Source organism: Larimichthys crocea, chromosome XIV, assembly GCF_000972845.2.
Source record: "Larimichthys crocea isolate SSNF chromosome XIV, L_crocea_2.0, whole genome shotgun sequence".
Lineage (NCBI taxonomy): Eukaryota > Metazoa > Chordata > Actinopteri > Sciaenidae > Larimichthys > Larimichthys crocea.
In genome coordinates, this window is record NC_040024.1 from 6,248,279 (window position 1) to 6,260,809 (window position 12,531).

Here is a 12,531-nt window from a genome sequence, read left to right on the forward strand (position 1 = left end):
AAATTATTTATTATATTAAAATAATACATTTCTACTATCCCTCCATGGACCCAACATGTTAATTCTTCCTTAGGAAGGGACCATGTCGTGTTTTGTGGCAGGTTATGGTGAAAATGTTGCAACATTAAGTCGAATACAGCCATAAAATAAAGTTTGGAAAACTGTTTTTAAATGTTAGCCACTTCAGAGAAAGGATAAAAAACTACAAGAAGCCCCAGCATGCCTTTCGCTCCGCGTGCGTTCCACCATAAAACGGACGTCCGCGCGCGGAACGTTAGGAGCCGGTTCTCCGTTAAACTCCTCATCAGAACCGTCGAAGTATATCCACGTTAAATTAGATATTTTTAATCAAAACGTTTGTTTATATTTTATATTTTTTATCGTCGACGTTTTCCCGCCAATCGAGGAAGAAGCCCGGTGAGAAGGACGCGCAGAGGGGACTGTTGACGGTGTGACTCCGGACTCGGCAGCTGGACTCTGTGGCTCTCGTTGTTTCTCCACCTTCTCCGTCGAACCGCTCGAACTTTACCCGCCGTAGATGAGCTGCAGAGCGGACAGTGATGAAGACAGCTGCGGCAAACGGAGAGTGGCGTACGTGTACAGCCCGGAGTACATCGAGACCTGCGACTCTCTGTCCAAAGTACCGAACCGGGTGAGTCTGAATGAGGGGAGCGTTTACACTGCAGCACCGCTTTAATGTAGTTTAACTGTAGTTTAATTGTAGTTTAATGCCTTTATTCATGTGTTCATCCACAGGCCAGCATGGTCCACTCACTGATAGAAGCCTACGGACTGCTACAACACATGAGGTGAGACAGTAACAGACAGTTTAATGTTGAAACATGGTGAAACAGAGACACACAGAGACAGAGAGAGACAATTAGAGACACACAGAGACAGAGAGAGACAATTGGAGACAATTAGAGACACAGAGAGACAGACAGAGACAAATAGAGGCACACACAGACCAACAGAGACACACAGAGACAATTAGAGACACACACGGGCCAATTAGAGACACAGAGAGACAGACAGAGACAAATAGAGACACACACGGACCAACAGAGACAATTAGAGACACAGAGAGACAAATAGAGACAATTAGAGACACACACAGGCAATTAGAGACACACAGAGACAATTAGAGACACACAGAGACAAATAGAGACACACACAGAGACAGACAGAGGCAAATAGAGACACACAGAGACAAATATAGACACACACAGAGACACACAGAGACAAATAGAGACAAACAAAAAGACAGAGACAAATAGAGACTATTGACGCTGAAGTGTCTCCACTGTCTTTATTCACATATTCTATTTACCAGCTCAGAGACCGACGGCTCTTGACACTTGTCAACAGCATCAGTCAAAGTACAAGAAGTACTGAAAGAAGTAGTTGTAGTACATAATGTATTGATAAAAGCAAGAAAGAAGTAGTAGTAATTGTAGAAGACGAGGTAGATGAGGTAGTATTAATAGTAGTAAAAAAGTACTAGTAATAACTAGTAATTGTAGTAACAGTAGTAGCAGAAAATGTCGTTATTGTAGTAAAAGACACAGCAGTAGTGGTGGTAGTAGTAAAAGTAGTAGTAGTAGTTGAGGACGTAGTAGTAGTATTTGAGGACACAGCAGTAGTAGCAGTACTAGTAGAAGTAATTATCATAGTAATACTAGTAGACGTAGTAGTAGAAGTAGTAAAAGAAGTGGTAGTAGTTGAGGACAGAGTTGTAGTAATAGAAGAAGGCAGTAGTAAGAGAGGTAGTAGTATTAATACTAAAAGAAGCGGTTACAGTAATCAGAGTAGCAGTACAGCACTAGTTACTGTAGTAGTAGTAGCAGCAAAAGAAGTAGTACTAAAATAAGAAGAAGATGGAGCAGGAGCAGCAGCAGCAGTAGTAGTAGTAAAAGACGTAGTAGTAGTAGTAAAAGTTCTTCTGTTACTCCTTTATAAAAGCTATTGAGTGAGCAGCATGTAGTATTTTAATATTAATACTCTCTGCACATTTGAATATAGTTTAAATATAAATGCAGTAATTTAAATACGAATGATTGTTTGTTTTGTTTGTGTCAGCACCGTCAAACCTCGGCTGGCCTCCATCGAGGAAATGGCAAAGTTCCACACAGACTCGTACCTGGAGCATCTCCACAAGATCAGCCAGGACGGGGACAACGACGACCCGCAGTCAGTCGACTATGGCCTGGGTGAGGGAATGTCGCAGGTTCACGTCCCGGCATGGGAAATATCATCGATACGCAGCAGAATTCAGATTATAAGAGACAAAAAAAACAGCTTCATCGACACATTTTGAGTCAAACAGTGGCTCCTTGAGAAGTTTTGTGCAGTGTTTGTTTGTGGACAGCAGGGGGCGGTATAACACAAGAGTCAAACTGAGTACACAGCAGACAGACGAGGCGTTACCACCTGATTAAATGTCATTTTAATTCATTTTAAAGTACTTTATTAATGTCCTAGAATTAATAATAATATTAATACTACATCAATAACACCTTTGGTTGAGGACGGGTGGGACTCTGTCGGAAAGACTCCACCGTGGTCTGCTGTTCTTGGATGAATCCATCCTTCCGGGAGGAGTTCGCCCTCGTTGTTTTCATGACTCATCCCCTATCTGTCTCCCTCACCCCAATCTTTGCTCTTCTTTACGTCCTCGACTCATCCCTCTGTTAACTTCCTCCTTTTGTTCTTCGCTCCATCCTTCCGCCTGGTTGCAAAAGCAAAGCGCCTCCACCTTTTCCTGCATCGAGACATCTGCTCGTTGCTACCCATTTGTTTTCCAGCCAAACCGTCCGCTCGTTTTCTGTCGTCCTCGCTTCCTATTTTCTTCTCTTGACGTTTCATCCCTCTCCAGGTTACGACTGTCCAGTGGTGGAGGGGATATATGACTATGCGGCGGCAGTAGGTGGCGCCACGCTGACGGCGGCCCAGTGTCTGCTGGACCAAAAGTGTGACGTGGCCATCAACTGGGCTGGAGGGTGGCACCATGCCAAGAAGTAAGTCCACCTGTTCAGGTCCTGTAGGAGGCGCTCCAGGCAAAGGTCAGACCTTCCCTTTCTTTCGTCTAACAGGGACGAGGCGTCAGGCTTCTGTTACGTGAACGACGCCGTGTTGGGGATTCTCAGACTGAGGGAGAAGTACGAGAGGGTCCTGTACGTGGACGTCGACCTGCATCACGGAGATGGTAACGCCAAAAACAAGTGCTAAAAGTAAATAAAATGGAACAAGTTTAGCTCACGATGCGTGATTTGTCCTCGTCTCGCCGCAGGTGTCGAAGACGCCTTCAGCTTCACGTCCAAAGTCATGACCGTCTCCCTGCACAAGTTCTCTCCTGGATTCTTCCCAGGTCCGTACGTGTGCACGTCTAAAGATTAGATATGTTGTTAGTGTGTTTGCTTCAGTTGTAAGATACGTTTGTGTTCATTCAGGGACGGGTGACCTGTGTGACACGGGGCTGGGTAAAGGCCGTTGGTACGCTGTAAATGTCCCCCTTGAGGACGGCATCAAGGATGACCGATACTACCAGATTTTTACCAGGTACGTGTACACAAGTGTGGAGTTCAGTTTAAGGGATTTCCAGTGCAGCTCAGAGGCAACTTTTAAAAATGTTTTCCTGATGGATCCCCGAGGACAACTTCTATTTTCCCTTCCAACTCCTGACCGCATCCCCCCCTCAACCAGAGACCAGAGGTCAGGGTCACGCGTAGAGCAGTGCCTTTCAGCGTTTTATCAAGGACTCTTCAGCGCGGGAGTCCTTCCAATGTGAGAGCTTCAACTTGGAATTTTCCAGTTGAGGGCTGAACACTTAAGAACAGTTTGTACCCAAAAGTGAAACTTAAAAATAAGGTTTCAGCATTTCATTTAAAAAAAAAAACAAAAAAAAACTGGTTTTCCAGGAGGAGAAAGGTTTATGTTGGAATTATCTGTCAAATTTTTAATTTGATGTAGTTTGAAAGGAAAGTCGTTGATTTTTCCAAAACCCAAGGATATTTTTGGAGTCAACTAGTGGCTGTTACAGAAACTGCTTGTAAGCTCTAATGTAGATTTGATTTTGATATTTTTAGGTTTTATTTATACTGCAGTTAACGCAATGATCCAAAATCATGCAGAACCCCATAATAGACTAGTGTTCCATTGCTTATGATTGGTGGAACTGACTGTTGACTAGTGTTCCATTGCTTATGATTGGTGGATCTGACTGTTGACTGGTGTTCCATTGCTTATGACTGGTGGATCTGACTGTTGACTAGTGTTCCATTGCTTATGATTGGTGGATTAGACTGTTAACTGGTGTTCCATTGCTTATGATTGGTGGATCTGACTGTTGACTAGCGTTCCATCACATCTGATTAGTGAATCTGACTGTTGACTAGTGTTCCATTGCTTATGATTGGTGAATCTGACTGTTGACTAGTGTTCCATTGCTTATGATTGGTGGATCTGACTGTTGACTGGTGTTCCATTGCTTATGATTGGTGGATTTGACTGTTGACTGGTGTTCCATTGCTTATGATTGGTGGAACTGACTGTTGACTTGTGTTCCATTGCTTATGATTGGTGGAACTGACTATTGACTAGTGTTCTATTGCTTATGATTGGTGGATCTGACTGTTGACTAGTGTTCCATTGCTTATGATTGGTGGATCTGACTGTTGACTAGTGTTCCATTGCTTATGATTGGTGGAACTGACTGTTGACTTGTGTTCCATTGCTTATGATTGGTGGATTTGACTGTTGACTAGTGTTCCATTGCTTATGATTGGTGGAACTGACTGTTGACTAGAATTCCGTTGTTTATGATTGGTAGAACAGACTGTAGATGGGGTCCACAGTAGAAGCTGGTTAAAACATACTGTCTCTTGATTGGCCCAGCCTGCACCTTTGGTGGGTAACTACTCGTAAACAGCTGTCTTGTTTTACAGTGTGATGCAGGAAGTGCGGGCACAGTTCAACCCGGAGGCGATGGTGATGCAACTGGGCGCGGACACCATCGCGGGCGACCCCATGTGCTCCTTTAACATGACCCCGGTGGGGGTGGGCAAGTGTCTGCAGTATGTCTTGGGGTGGCAGCTACCTACACTGTTGCTGGGTGGAGGTATGTGTGTTTATTTTACTGACTGGTGTTCTGGTGTTCTGGTGTTTAGTGTGTCAATGTTGTACATCCGTGTGTGGATTATGTGTTTGTGTATATATGTGCATGTGTATATTAAGATATAATAAAAGGTAAATGCATGTTTTTTTTGTGTTTTGTATTTGCATTCAATCGCTGTGTGCACAATTACACACACATATGGACACACACACACACACACACACACACACACACACACACACCATGCTATGTTCCAGACCCTTCAGCCCTTGGCCAGATGATAGCTACTACTTATACAACACAATGAAGCCATTTTACTCAACTACAATCCCACCTCTCTTCCTTTCTCCCCCCGCCTCCTCTGTCCTACATACTTTCTCTCAGTTATATCCTCCTCTCCGTCTTGGTTCTTTTCATTCTCTTAATTTTACTCATCCTCTTCATCCTTCACTCTTTTCAATTTGTCTTTTGTGTGCGTGAAAGAGAGCGTCTTATTGGCTTTCAATCTGATGAATACCACGTCCACGCCAGATTAGAAAACGTCTTGTTCTTCTACTTCCCTCTTCATCTTGACGTCTAGTTTATGTGACATCCTGCACAGTTTTAAAGATAAATTGGTATTTTTGTGATTTAGTGTAATCCCACGGATAAAAAACTAGACAAGTCGACAACTTTGCTACCAGCCAATCATCATCCAGGTCCCCAGCAGCAGACCCAGCAGCAGCTAATATCACTGACTAGTCCAGCAGCAGTCAGCCCAGCCCGGCGTCTGTCTTTCAGCCTTTTATTTCACCAAGCTCTCACCAACCACTAAAAGTCAGTCCCACATTTACTTTTGTCCGGCGGCTTCTTGCTCGCTCACTCTCTCCTTTATCTCTTCTTAGCTTTCTCTGTCAGCATCCTCTTCACTCTCTTCTCCTCTGCCATTATGTCCATAGAGGCTGCTGAGCCCGGTTACATTGCCCGCTTACTTAGCTCCTGTTCTGGCATGACCTTGGCCTGTGGTGCTAACACTAACACTCCCCCGGTGCTCTGAGCTCACAGTCCCGGCTAACAGACTGAGCAAACAGCAGCTACAGTTGGAAGCAGTACGTTTCCTCCATAAAATATGATCCAGTTTCACCAGAATCAGTGAAATAGTTGGCGGCGTGTCAGTCAGTGTAGCATCGACATGATTTAACAGACGTTATCTGCTGATTTGTGGCAACTTCGGGTTAGTTAGCCGTAATCAGATTAACTTAAAGGACCTCTCTTAATTTTGAGTCTGTGACTTCCTCTTTCCCACCAGGAGGTTATAACCTGGCTAATACGGCTCGCTGTTGGACCTACCTGACGGCAGCAGTGCTGGGAAAGACTCTTTCGTCCGAGATACCGGACCACGAGGTACGACAACACACACACACACACACACACACACAGTCACAAACATTCACATATTCCCACATGAACACAAACGCGCTCATTCATTATACTGTCACACAAAATCACAGGCCGACACACACACACACACACACACACATAAAAATACAAACACACCCCCTTGTGTTCACTGTCTGCTGACTCACTCCATCTAATCAAAGATGGCCGTCTGCTTCTCAATAAAGGGGTTTGTCTTCAGGTGACTCAGACTGTGTGAGAGAGAGAAGGGTACTAGTGTTGACAATTCCTCTCAGTCTGCCTCATCTAACACTGGCTCCTCTATTTCCATCTCATCTGGGATTAAGTTGAAATTTTTAACGTACTGTTTGTGAGTTGTTATTGAAGAAATCTAAATTCTGACAAGTGAAATCCAACGATTAATTCCACATTGAATAAGTGAAGCTTGAGTTATTTATTTCCCAACATATTGGTACTAAGATCTGTTTGTTGTCTTTACTAATGAGTGAAATTAGTTGGTTGAGCTTATCTCAACATGACACTGAGTTCTTGATGGTTCAAAACAGACGTTTTTGTCCTTAGATGATTGTCCTGATCAGTTCGCAAACACTGACTGAGACTTTCTCCGGCAAGATTGCAGAGACCACTGACAGTATAAAGATTGGACGACGTATCCGTGGCGTCACCCACAAGTTTCTCAAAATCTGTTGACGGCCTACTGGCTAATTTAAAAGTCGCTGAAAAGTTGCAAAAGTTGCTCAAACAGGTTTTCTGTAATGGCACCTACCTACCTGTCAGTCAAAGCGTCCACGCTCTTAATCCTGCATAACTTTAAATCTTAATATAATCTGAACAGGTGAGTTGTATATAAATTCACCCTCAGTACAGTTCAGCTAACTCGGTATCAGGTTTTTGGCACATTTGCATTGGCTTCACTTCTCTGATTGGTTTTCCAATGTGACAACTCTATAGTTAAGGTTTGGTTAGATCTAGGTTCAGACTCACTTTGGAGCCAGCCTCAAGTGGACGTTAGAGGAACTGCAGTTTTTTTGCACTTGTGCATTGGCTTCACTTTATATCCACGGAGGTTGCTGCTTGGCTGAGACCCATGAAATTTGGATTTCTGATTGGGTATCCAGCAGAAATCGTAGAGATGGACTGAATTTCTTGAATTTCTTGAACTTGAAGCCACGTTTCCTCTGGAGTTGCTTATTTTATAATATTAAGTGTTGAAACGAACTTTGTTATCATCCAATTTGATATGAGAGCTATGAACTGAGAAATTAAACAATAAAAATGACTATTGCCAAGCCCAGGATGAAGAACTACACTGTAGAAAGTTATCTGATTTGACACTTTAACATGCTTTTTAATGATTTGTTTATTCTATATATAAATTAATTCACATATAAACACCTTAAAATTATGAAACCGGCTGAAAGAAAGCATCAGATTAATTGCCAGTGTTTTTAATTACTAAGTAAACAATGTAGTCTGGTTTCTGATGTTTGTGTATAAACCACAAAATGACACGACTAATAATTCATCTTCCTCCTTCTTGTTAATGTTTCCCGAAGGCCGCCATTAACAGGATTATCTAACACAACATTTAGACCTCCAAAAAAATCAGGTCACTGTGAATCATGTAAACATTTTAAGTGGAACTTAATCTGGTTATTCGCCGTAATCAGGTCACAGAGTGGACGTAAACAAAAAAACCTGCTGGGAACCCGTCGCGAGGAAGCAAAACATCCCGGCGTTGTTTGTAAAAGAGAAGACGTGCGATCACTTGTACTCATTTTCTCGTTATGCTAACTGGTAAATCAAATCGAGACGTCCTCTCCAAATAGAAACCAGTAGACCGGTCTGTCTTTCCCGATGCCGTGTTCGCACACAAACACAAAGACTCTCTTTCTCCGGCGACTGATTTTTTGGACCTTGTCTTGGTCGAATGTAATGAATAGCTGTGAGTGCCTGTGTGTATATATGTGTGTGTGTGTGTTCTGACCGCGATAAAGGTACCTCTTGTTTCTCCTCGTCGGCGTCCAATGGCCCTAAATAGCCTTTGACCTCATTAAGAAGCACTCACTGAAAACAAAGCAACTATCAGTGCGGGCAGCTGCCGCAGATGATGAAGACAAGGACACACACACTCATGCACACAAACACACACACACCTTTTCTCCCTGAAATCAAAAATGTAATCTAACAAACACCCGAACACTGAAAATTAAAGTGCTTATTGGCTCCTTTTTCCAATTTCGGAGATAATATAGGTCTGTTTTGAAGGTCGCAGCACTGCACGGCAATACACAGATGTGTGTATGCACTTGCGAACCTATCTAACTGTGGACTTTGTCGTCGGTACGCATTCGCCAACAGGGAACCAGAAAGCCAACAGGGGACATTTTCTGTGGGACATGCCTGAAATCATGCTAAAATGAGGCTCCCCACGTAAGAAAGTCTATCCAGTAGCGACCCGGTTCTGACTCCGTCCTGTGGTCCACAGACCTTTCCTTTGCTATGTGTGGTTCTTCAGCCGTCCAGAGTTCCCAGCAAGTTTGAAATTAGTCCATTCAGCCACGTCTGTGTGATGCTGCACTCCCTCCGTTAGCTCTCCACTCCTATTGGAGATCTTACGTTCCCCATGATAAGATAGCTCCCCATCTCCTCACTTCTCAGCTTCATCTCCGGTCTTTATTTCAGCAATGTATCGGGAAGTATAACAGATAAATCTCAGTAGGTCAAGTCCAGGAGATTAGTGTTGAAAATACATGAAAGAAGTGAGTAAGTAACTGGCTGCCATGGCAACAGAATCGTGTCTAAAACTCTCTGATAATGTTTATTATTTCTATTATTTCTATTATTTTTGGACCTTAATGTTTATTATTTCTATTATTTCTATTATTTTTGGACCTGCGGGTGTGTGTCATTCTCGGTAGCGTAATATTTCTGTTATTTTTAAATTGACCAGAAACACCAGTCACCACTTGGTAGGTGTACAATGACAGTCCACTGTTGGTAAGGTAGGAATGTGTGTGTGTGTGTGTGTGTGTGTCCGTTGTGCTCGATAAGAGGGGCATTTATCCATGATGACCAAGCAAAGCTGAAGTTCCAGCGACACGGGGAACAAAAACTACCTTTGTACCCTTTTCTGTGTGTGTGTGTGTGTGTGTGTGTGTTCTACTGTAGAGCAAACCACATGAATGCACACATTCATTAGTCAGATAATGCACCGGCCTGTTTTATAACTTTTTTTGTGCGTTTCATTGTATGTTAAATTTGCCTTCGATTGCAGAGGAAACAACTTTAAACTTCGGCCGCTTGTATCCTCCGTCTAGTTATTTCGGACACTACCCAAAGCTCATGACCATAGGTGACGGTTTGAACGTAGATGGACTAGAAAGTCAGGCTTCGCCTTCAGCTTTCACTTTAGTGTGGACGCCACACCGACCTGCCGCTCCATTTTCCCATCACTTGTGAACAAGACCCCGAGATACTTGAACTCCTTCACCTGGAGGTAACAACTGCCACCTGAGTAGAGCCCTCAGTCCGGAGGACTTTTGTTCTTTTGGTCACTACCCAAAGCTCATGACCATAGCTGAGGGTTGGAATGTAGATGGACTGCGAAATCTTCAGGTTCACCTCCTCCACCTTCAAACCCACTGGTCCATCTTACACTCCATTTTCCCATTACTTGTGAACAAGACCCCGAGATACTTAAACTCTTTCGCTGGAGGGTAGTAACTCGCTCCATTGGGTGTACAGGGTCAGAGATCATGTAAGGAGCTCTGACATCTAGAGGGAGCAGGGCGTCTTCTTTTGGAAGTATTCCAGGCACGTCCAACTGGTGGAAGACCCCGTAGCAGATCCAGAACCTGCTGGAGAGACTGTATGGCCCATCTGACCTGGGAACGCCTCAGGATCGCCCCAAAAGGAGATGGGATGCGTTGCTGAAACCAACCCTGGATAAACATATGGAAATGGATGGATGGGAAACTTTGGAATCGTTAACTTGAAATGCGTCCATAAGTCTAGTTTTGAACATCCATAAAAAGCCACTACAGACTGTTTGTTTTTTCAAGTCTGAAATCAATCCAAACAAATTTGTCTCGGTTTGATTTTCTTTCTAAATATTTTGTTGACCATGTTTGTTTTGAATTTAAATCAACTTTTCTTTTTCTCAGTACACAAGAGGGGCGAGCGTTCAGCAAACCCTGGACGATATGACGATAAAAATAGTAGTCTAAAAAACACAAACATTAGTCAGAGTTGGCCAGTCACATCAACAATAGTGCTGTAATATTCACTGATTACCAGACAAAATATTACACTGCAGATAACCCACACAATGGCCCCGCTTCTGTCACACGTATTCGTCTGCGAGATCTTATAAAAACACAAAAAAAGTGCCTTTTGTACTTCGAACTGGGAATCGAGCCGCGAGATCGAAAGTCATTAACCCTCCCCGCTGACTTGTATTGTCTGTTAGCGTTTAGCTGATCCTCATTGACCCTCCATTGTGTGACGGTTGGTGGAGTCAATCTGTGTGTGATTCGGAGGGCAACAACACGGGGCTTGCTAAGAATAAGCACAGAGGTCAAAGGTCAGTTAGTGTTACTGATTGGACAGACATGGGGATTGTTTTTTATAGTCTACTTTGTTTTTTGGAGAAAATGTCCCTCATCTTACTTGTTGTTATTTCTTCTCTGAGGACATTGTCATGTTTAAACACTTATAATGTCAAAGCAGCTCTGATTAAAGCAACATTTTCTGCCATAAACTAACAGATGTTAAATCATGTTGATGCTACACAGACTTGGAATCAGGTGGATGGTGAAACTGGATCATATTTTATGGAGGAAATGTTTTCTGGTTTTCCCTCTGATGTCCTCCGGCTGCTCCGCCTCAACTCTCTGTGATTTACAGAGTTTATGATGGACAGTGAAGTAACCTGCTGACAGCTGTAGCTGCTGTTAGCTCATGTTAGCTCAGTCTGTTAGCTGCTGTTAGCTCATGTTAGCTCATGTTAGCTCAGTTTATTAGCTGCTGTTAGCTCAGTTTGTTAGCTGCTGTTAGTTAATGTTAGCTCAGTTTGTTAGCTGTTGTTAGCTCAGTTTGTTAGCTGCTGTTAGCTCAGTCTGTTAGCTCAGTTTGTTAGCTGCTGTTAGCTCAGTTTGTTAGCTGCTGTTAGCTCAGTTTATTAGCTGCTGTTAGCTCGGTTTAAAAACGTTACATCCCAGATATTAGCATGTTAGCATGACTTCACCTTCAGTATTATCACTGATGAAGTGAATGTTTGTGCACTCTACCCTTCAGTTAGATAGACAGCCGACACTTGTGTGATGTTTCTTCCTCTCCTGCTCCTATAATCCTGTTATCAGACATTTCCCAGCAGCTGAGTTCCTCCCAGCCGTGCAGCTCTGATAAAAAACAAACCACAGATCCAAACTTCCTGCGGCCGCCCTGCTGCCTCAGCAGGCCAGCACACACATACCACGTCCTCGCAGCAGCGTCGACGCTGGTGTGAATCCAGCTCGTATCCGTCGTCACACGCTGTACCTTCCCCTCGTTCTGTCGCTCTTCTCTTTCCTGTCTCCACGGCGTGCCCACGACGACCCACATTTACTATGAGCTAAAAATATTCTCAAACGGAAAGTGGCACCTGGATTTGCGTGATGTGCAGATATGTTATCAACCCCGAACAATAACGCTGGGCGACATGAAGTTCAACAGTCCAAACGTTCGAACATTAAAGATTCAGAGGAAGCTTGAACTACTGTTCATGTTTCAACAAACCAGTAGCTTTATATAGGTACTTTCACATGTTTTGCACCCACTTTGGGTTCTCTACAATTGGTTGTAATCTGCAAGTTCACCACTAGATTCTACACGCTGGACCTTTTAACAATTGTAGATCTGACACTTCTATAAAACACCAAAGTTAAGTCAATTACAAAGCTTTTAAGGTCTCATTTGGACCAAGTTTAGTGTTTTTATTGAATGTAAGAACTGTGGAAGAGTTCTAAAAACAACTTTTT

At 43.2% G+C, this 12,531-nt stretch overlaps 2 protein-coding genes across 5 annotated transcripts in view; one reads left to right on the forward strand and one right to left on the reverse strand.

Annotated features, from left to right (window-relative positions):
- The window catches only part of LOC104935020 (butyrophilin-like protein 2), a gene marked incomplete at its 3' end in the record, with an annotated part of 550,859 nt that overhangs the window by 22,317 nt on the left and 516,011 nt on the right, over nucleotides 1–12,531 (reverse strand). The window lies entirely within an intron of this gene.
- hdac8 (histone deacetylase 8) overlaps nucleotides 219–12,531 on the forward strand; it is a 38,227-nt gene continuing 25,914 nt past the window's right edge. For 2 of the 4 annotated variants that reach the window (XR_003463704.1, XR_003463703.1), the window contains exons 1-9: nucleotides 220–652; nucleotides 757–809; nucleotides 2,080–2,210; nucleotides 2,876–3,017; nucleotides 3,093–3,205; nucleotides 3,290–3,367; nucleotides 3,450–3,558; nucleotides 4,944–5,116; nucleotides 6,402–6,496. Coding sequence is in view for 2 of the 4 variants with exons in the window: in XM_027287594.1 (XP_027143395.1) it covers nucleotides 539–652; nucleotides 757–809; nucleotides 2,080–2,210; nucleotides 2,876–3,017; nucleotides 3,093–3,205; nucleotides 3,290–3,367; nucleotides 3,450–3,558; nucleotides 4,944–5,116; nucleotides 6,402–6,496 (1,008 nt within the window). In the remaining 2 variants the exon portion in view is untranslated. Of the gene's footprint in view, nucleotides 653–756; nucleotides 810–2,079; nucleotides 2,211–2,875; nucleotides 3,018–3,092; nucleotides 3,206–3,289; nucleotides 3,368–3,449; nucleotides 3,559–4,943; nucleotides 5,117–6,401; nucleotides 6,497–12,531 lie in introns of all 4 variants that reach the window. The other 2 variants (XM_027287594.1, XM_027287595.1) reach the window with 2 other exon arrangements.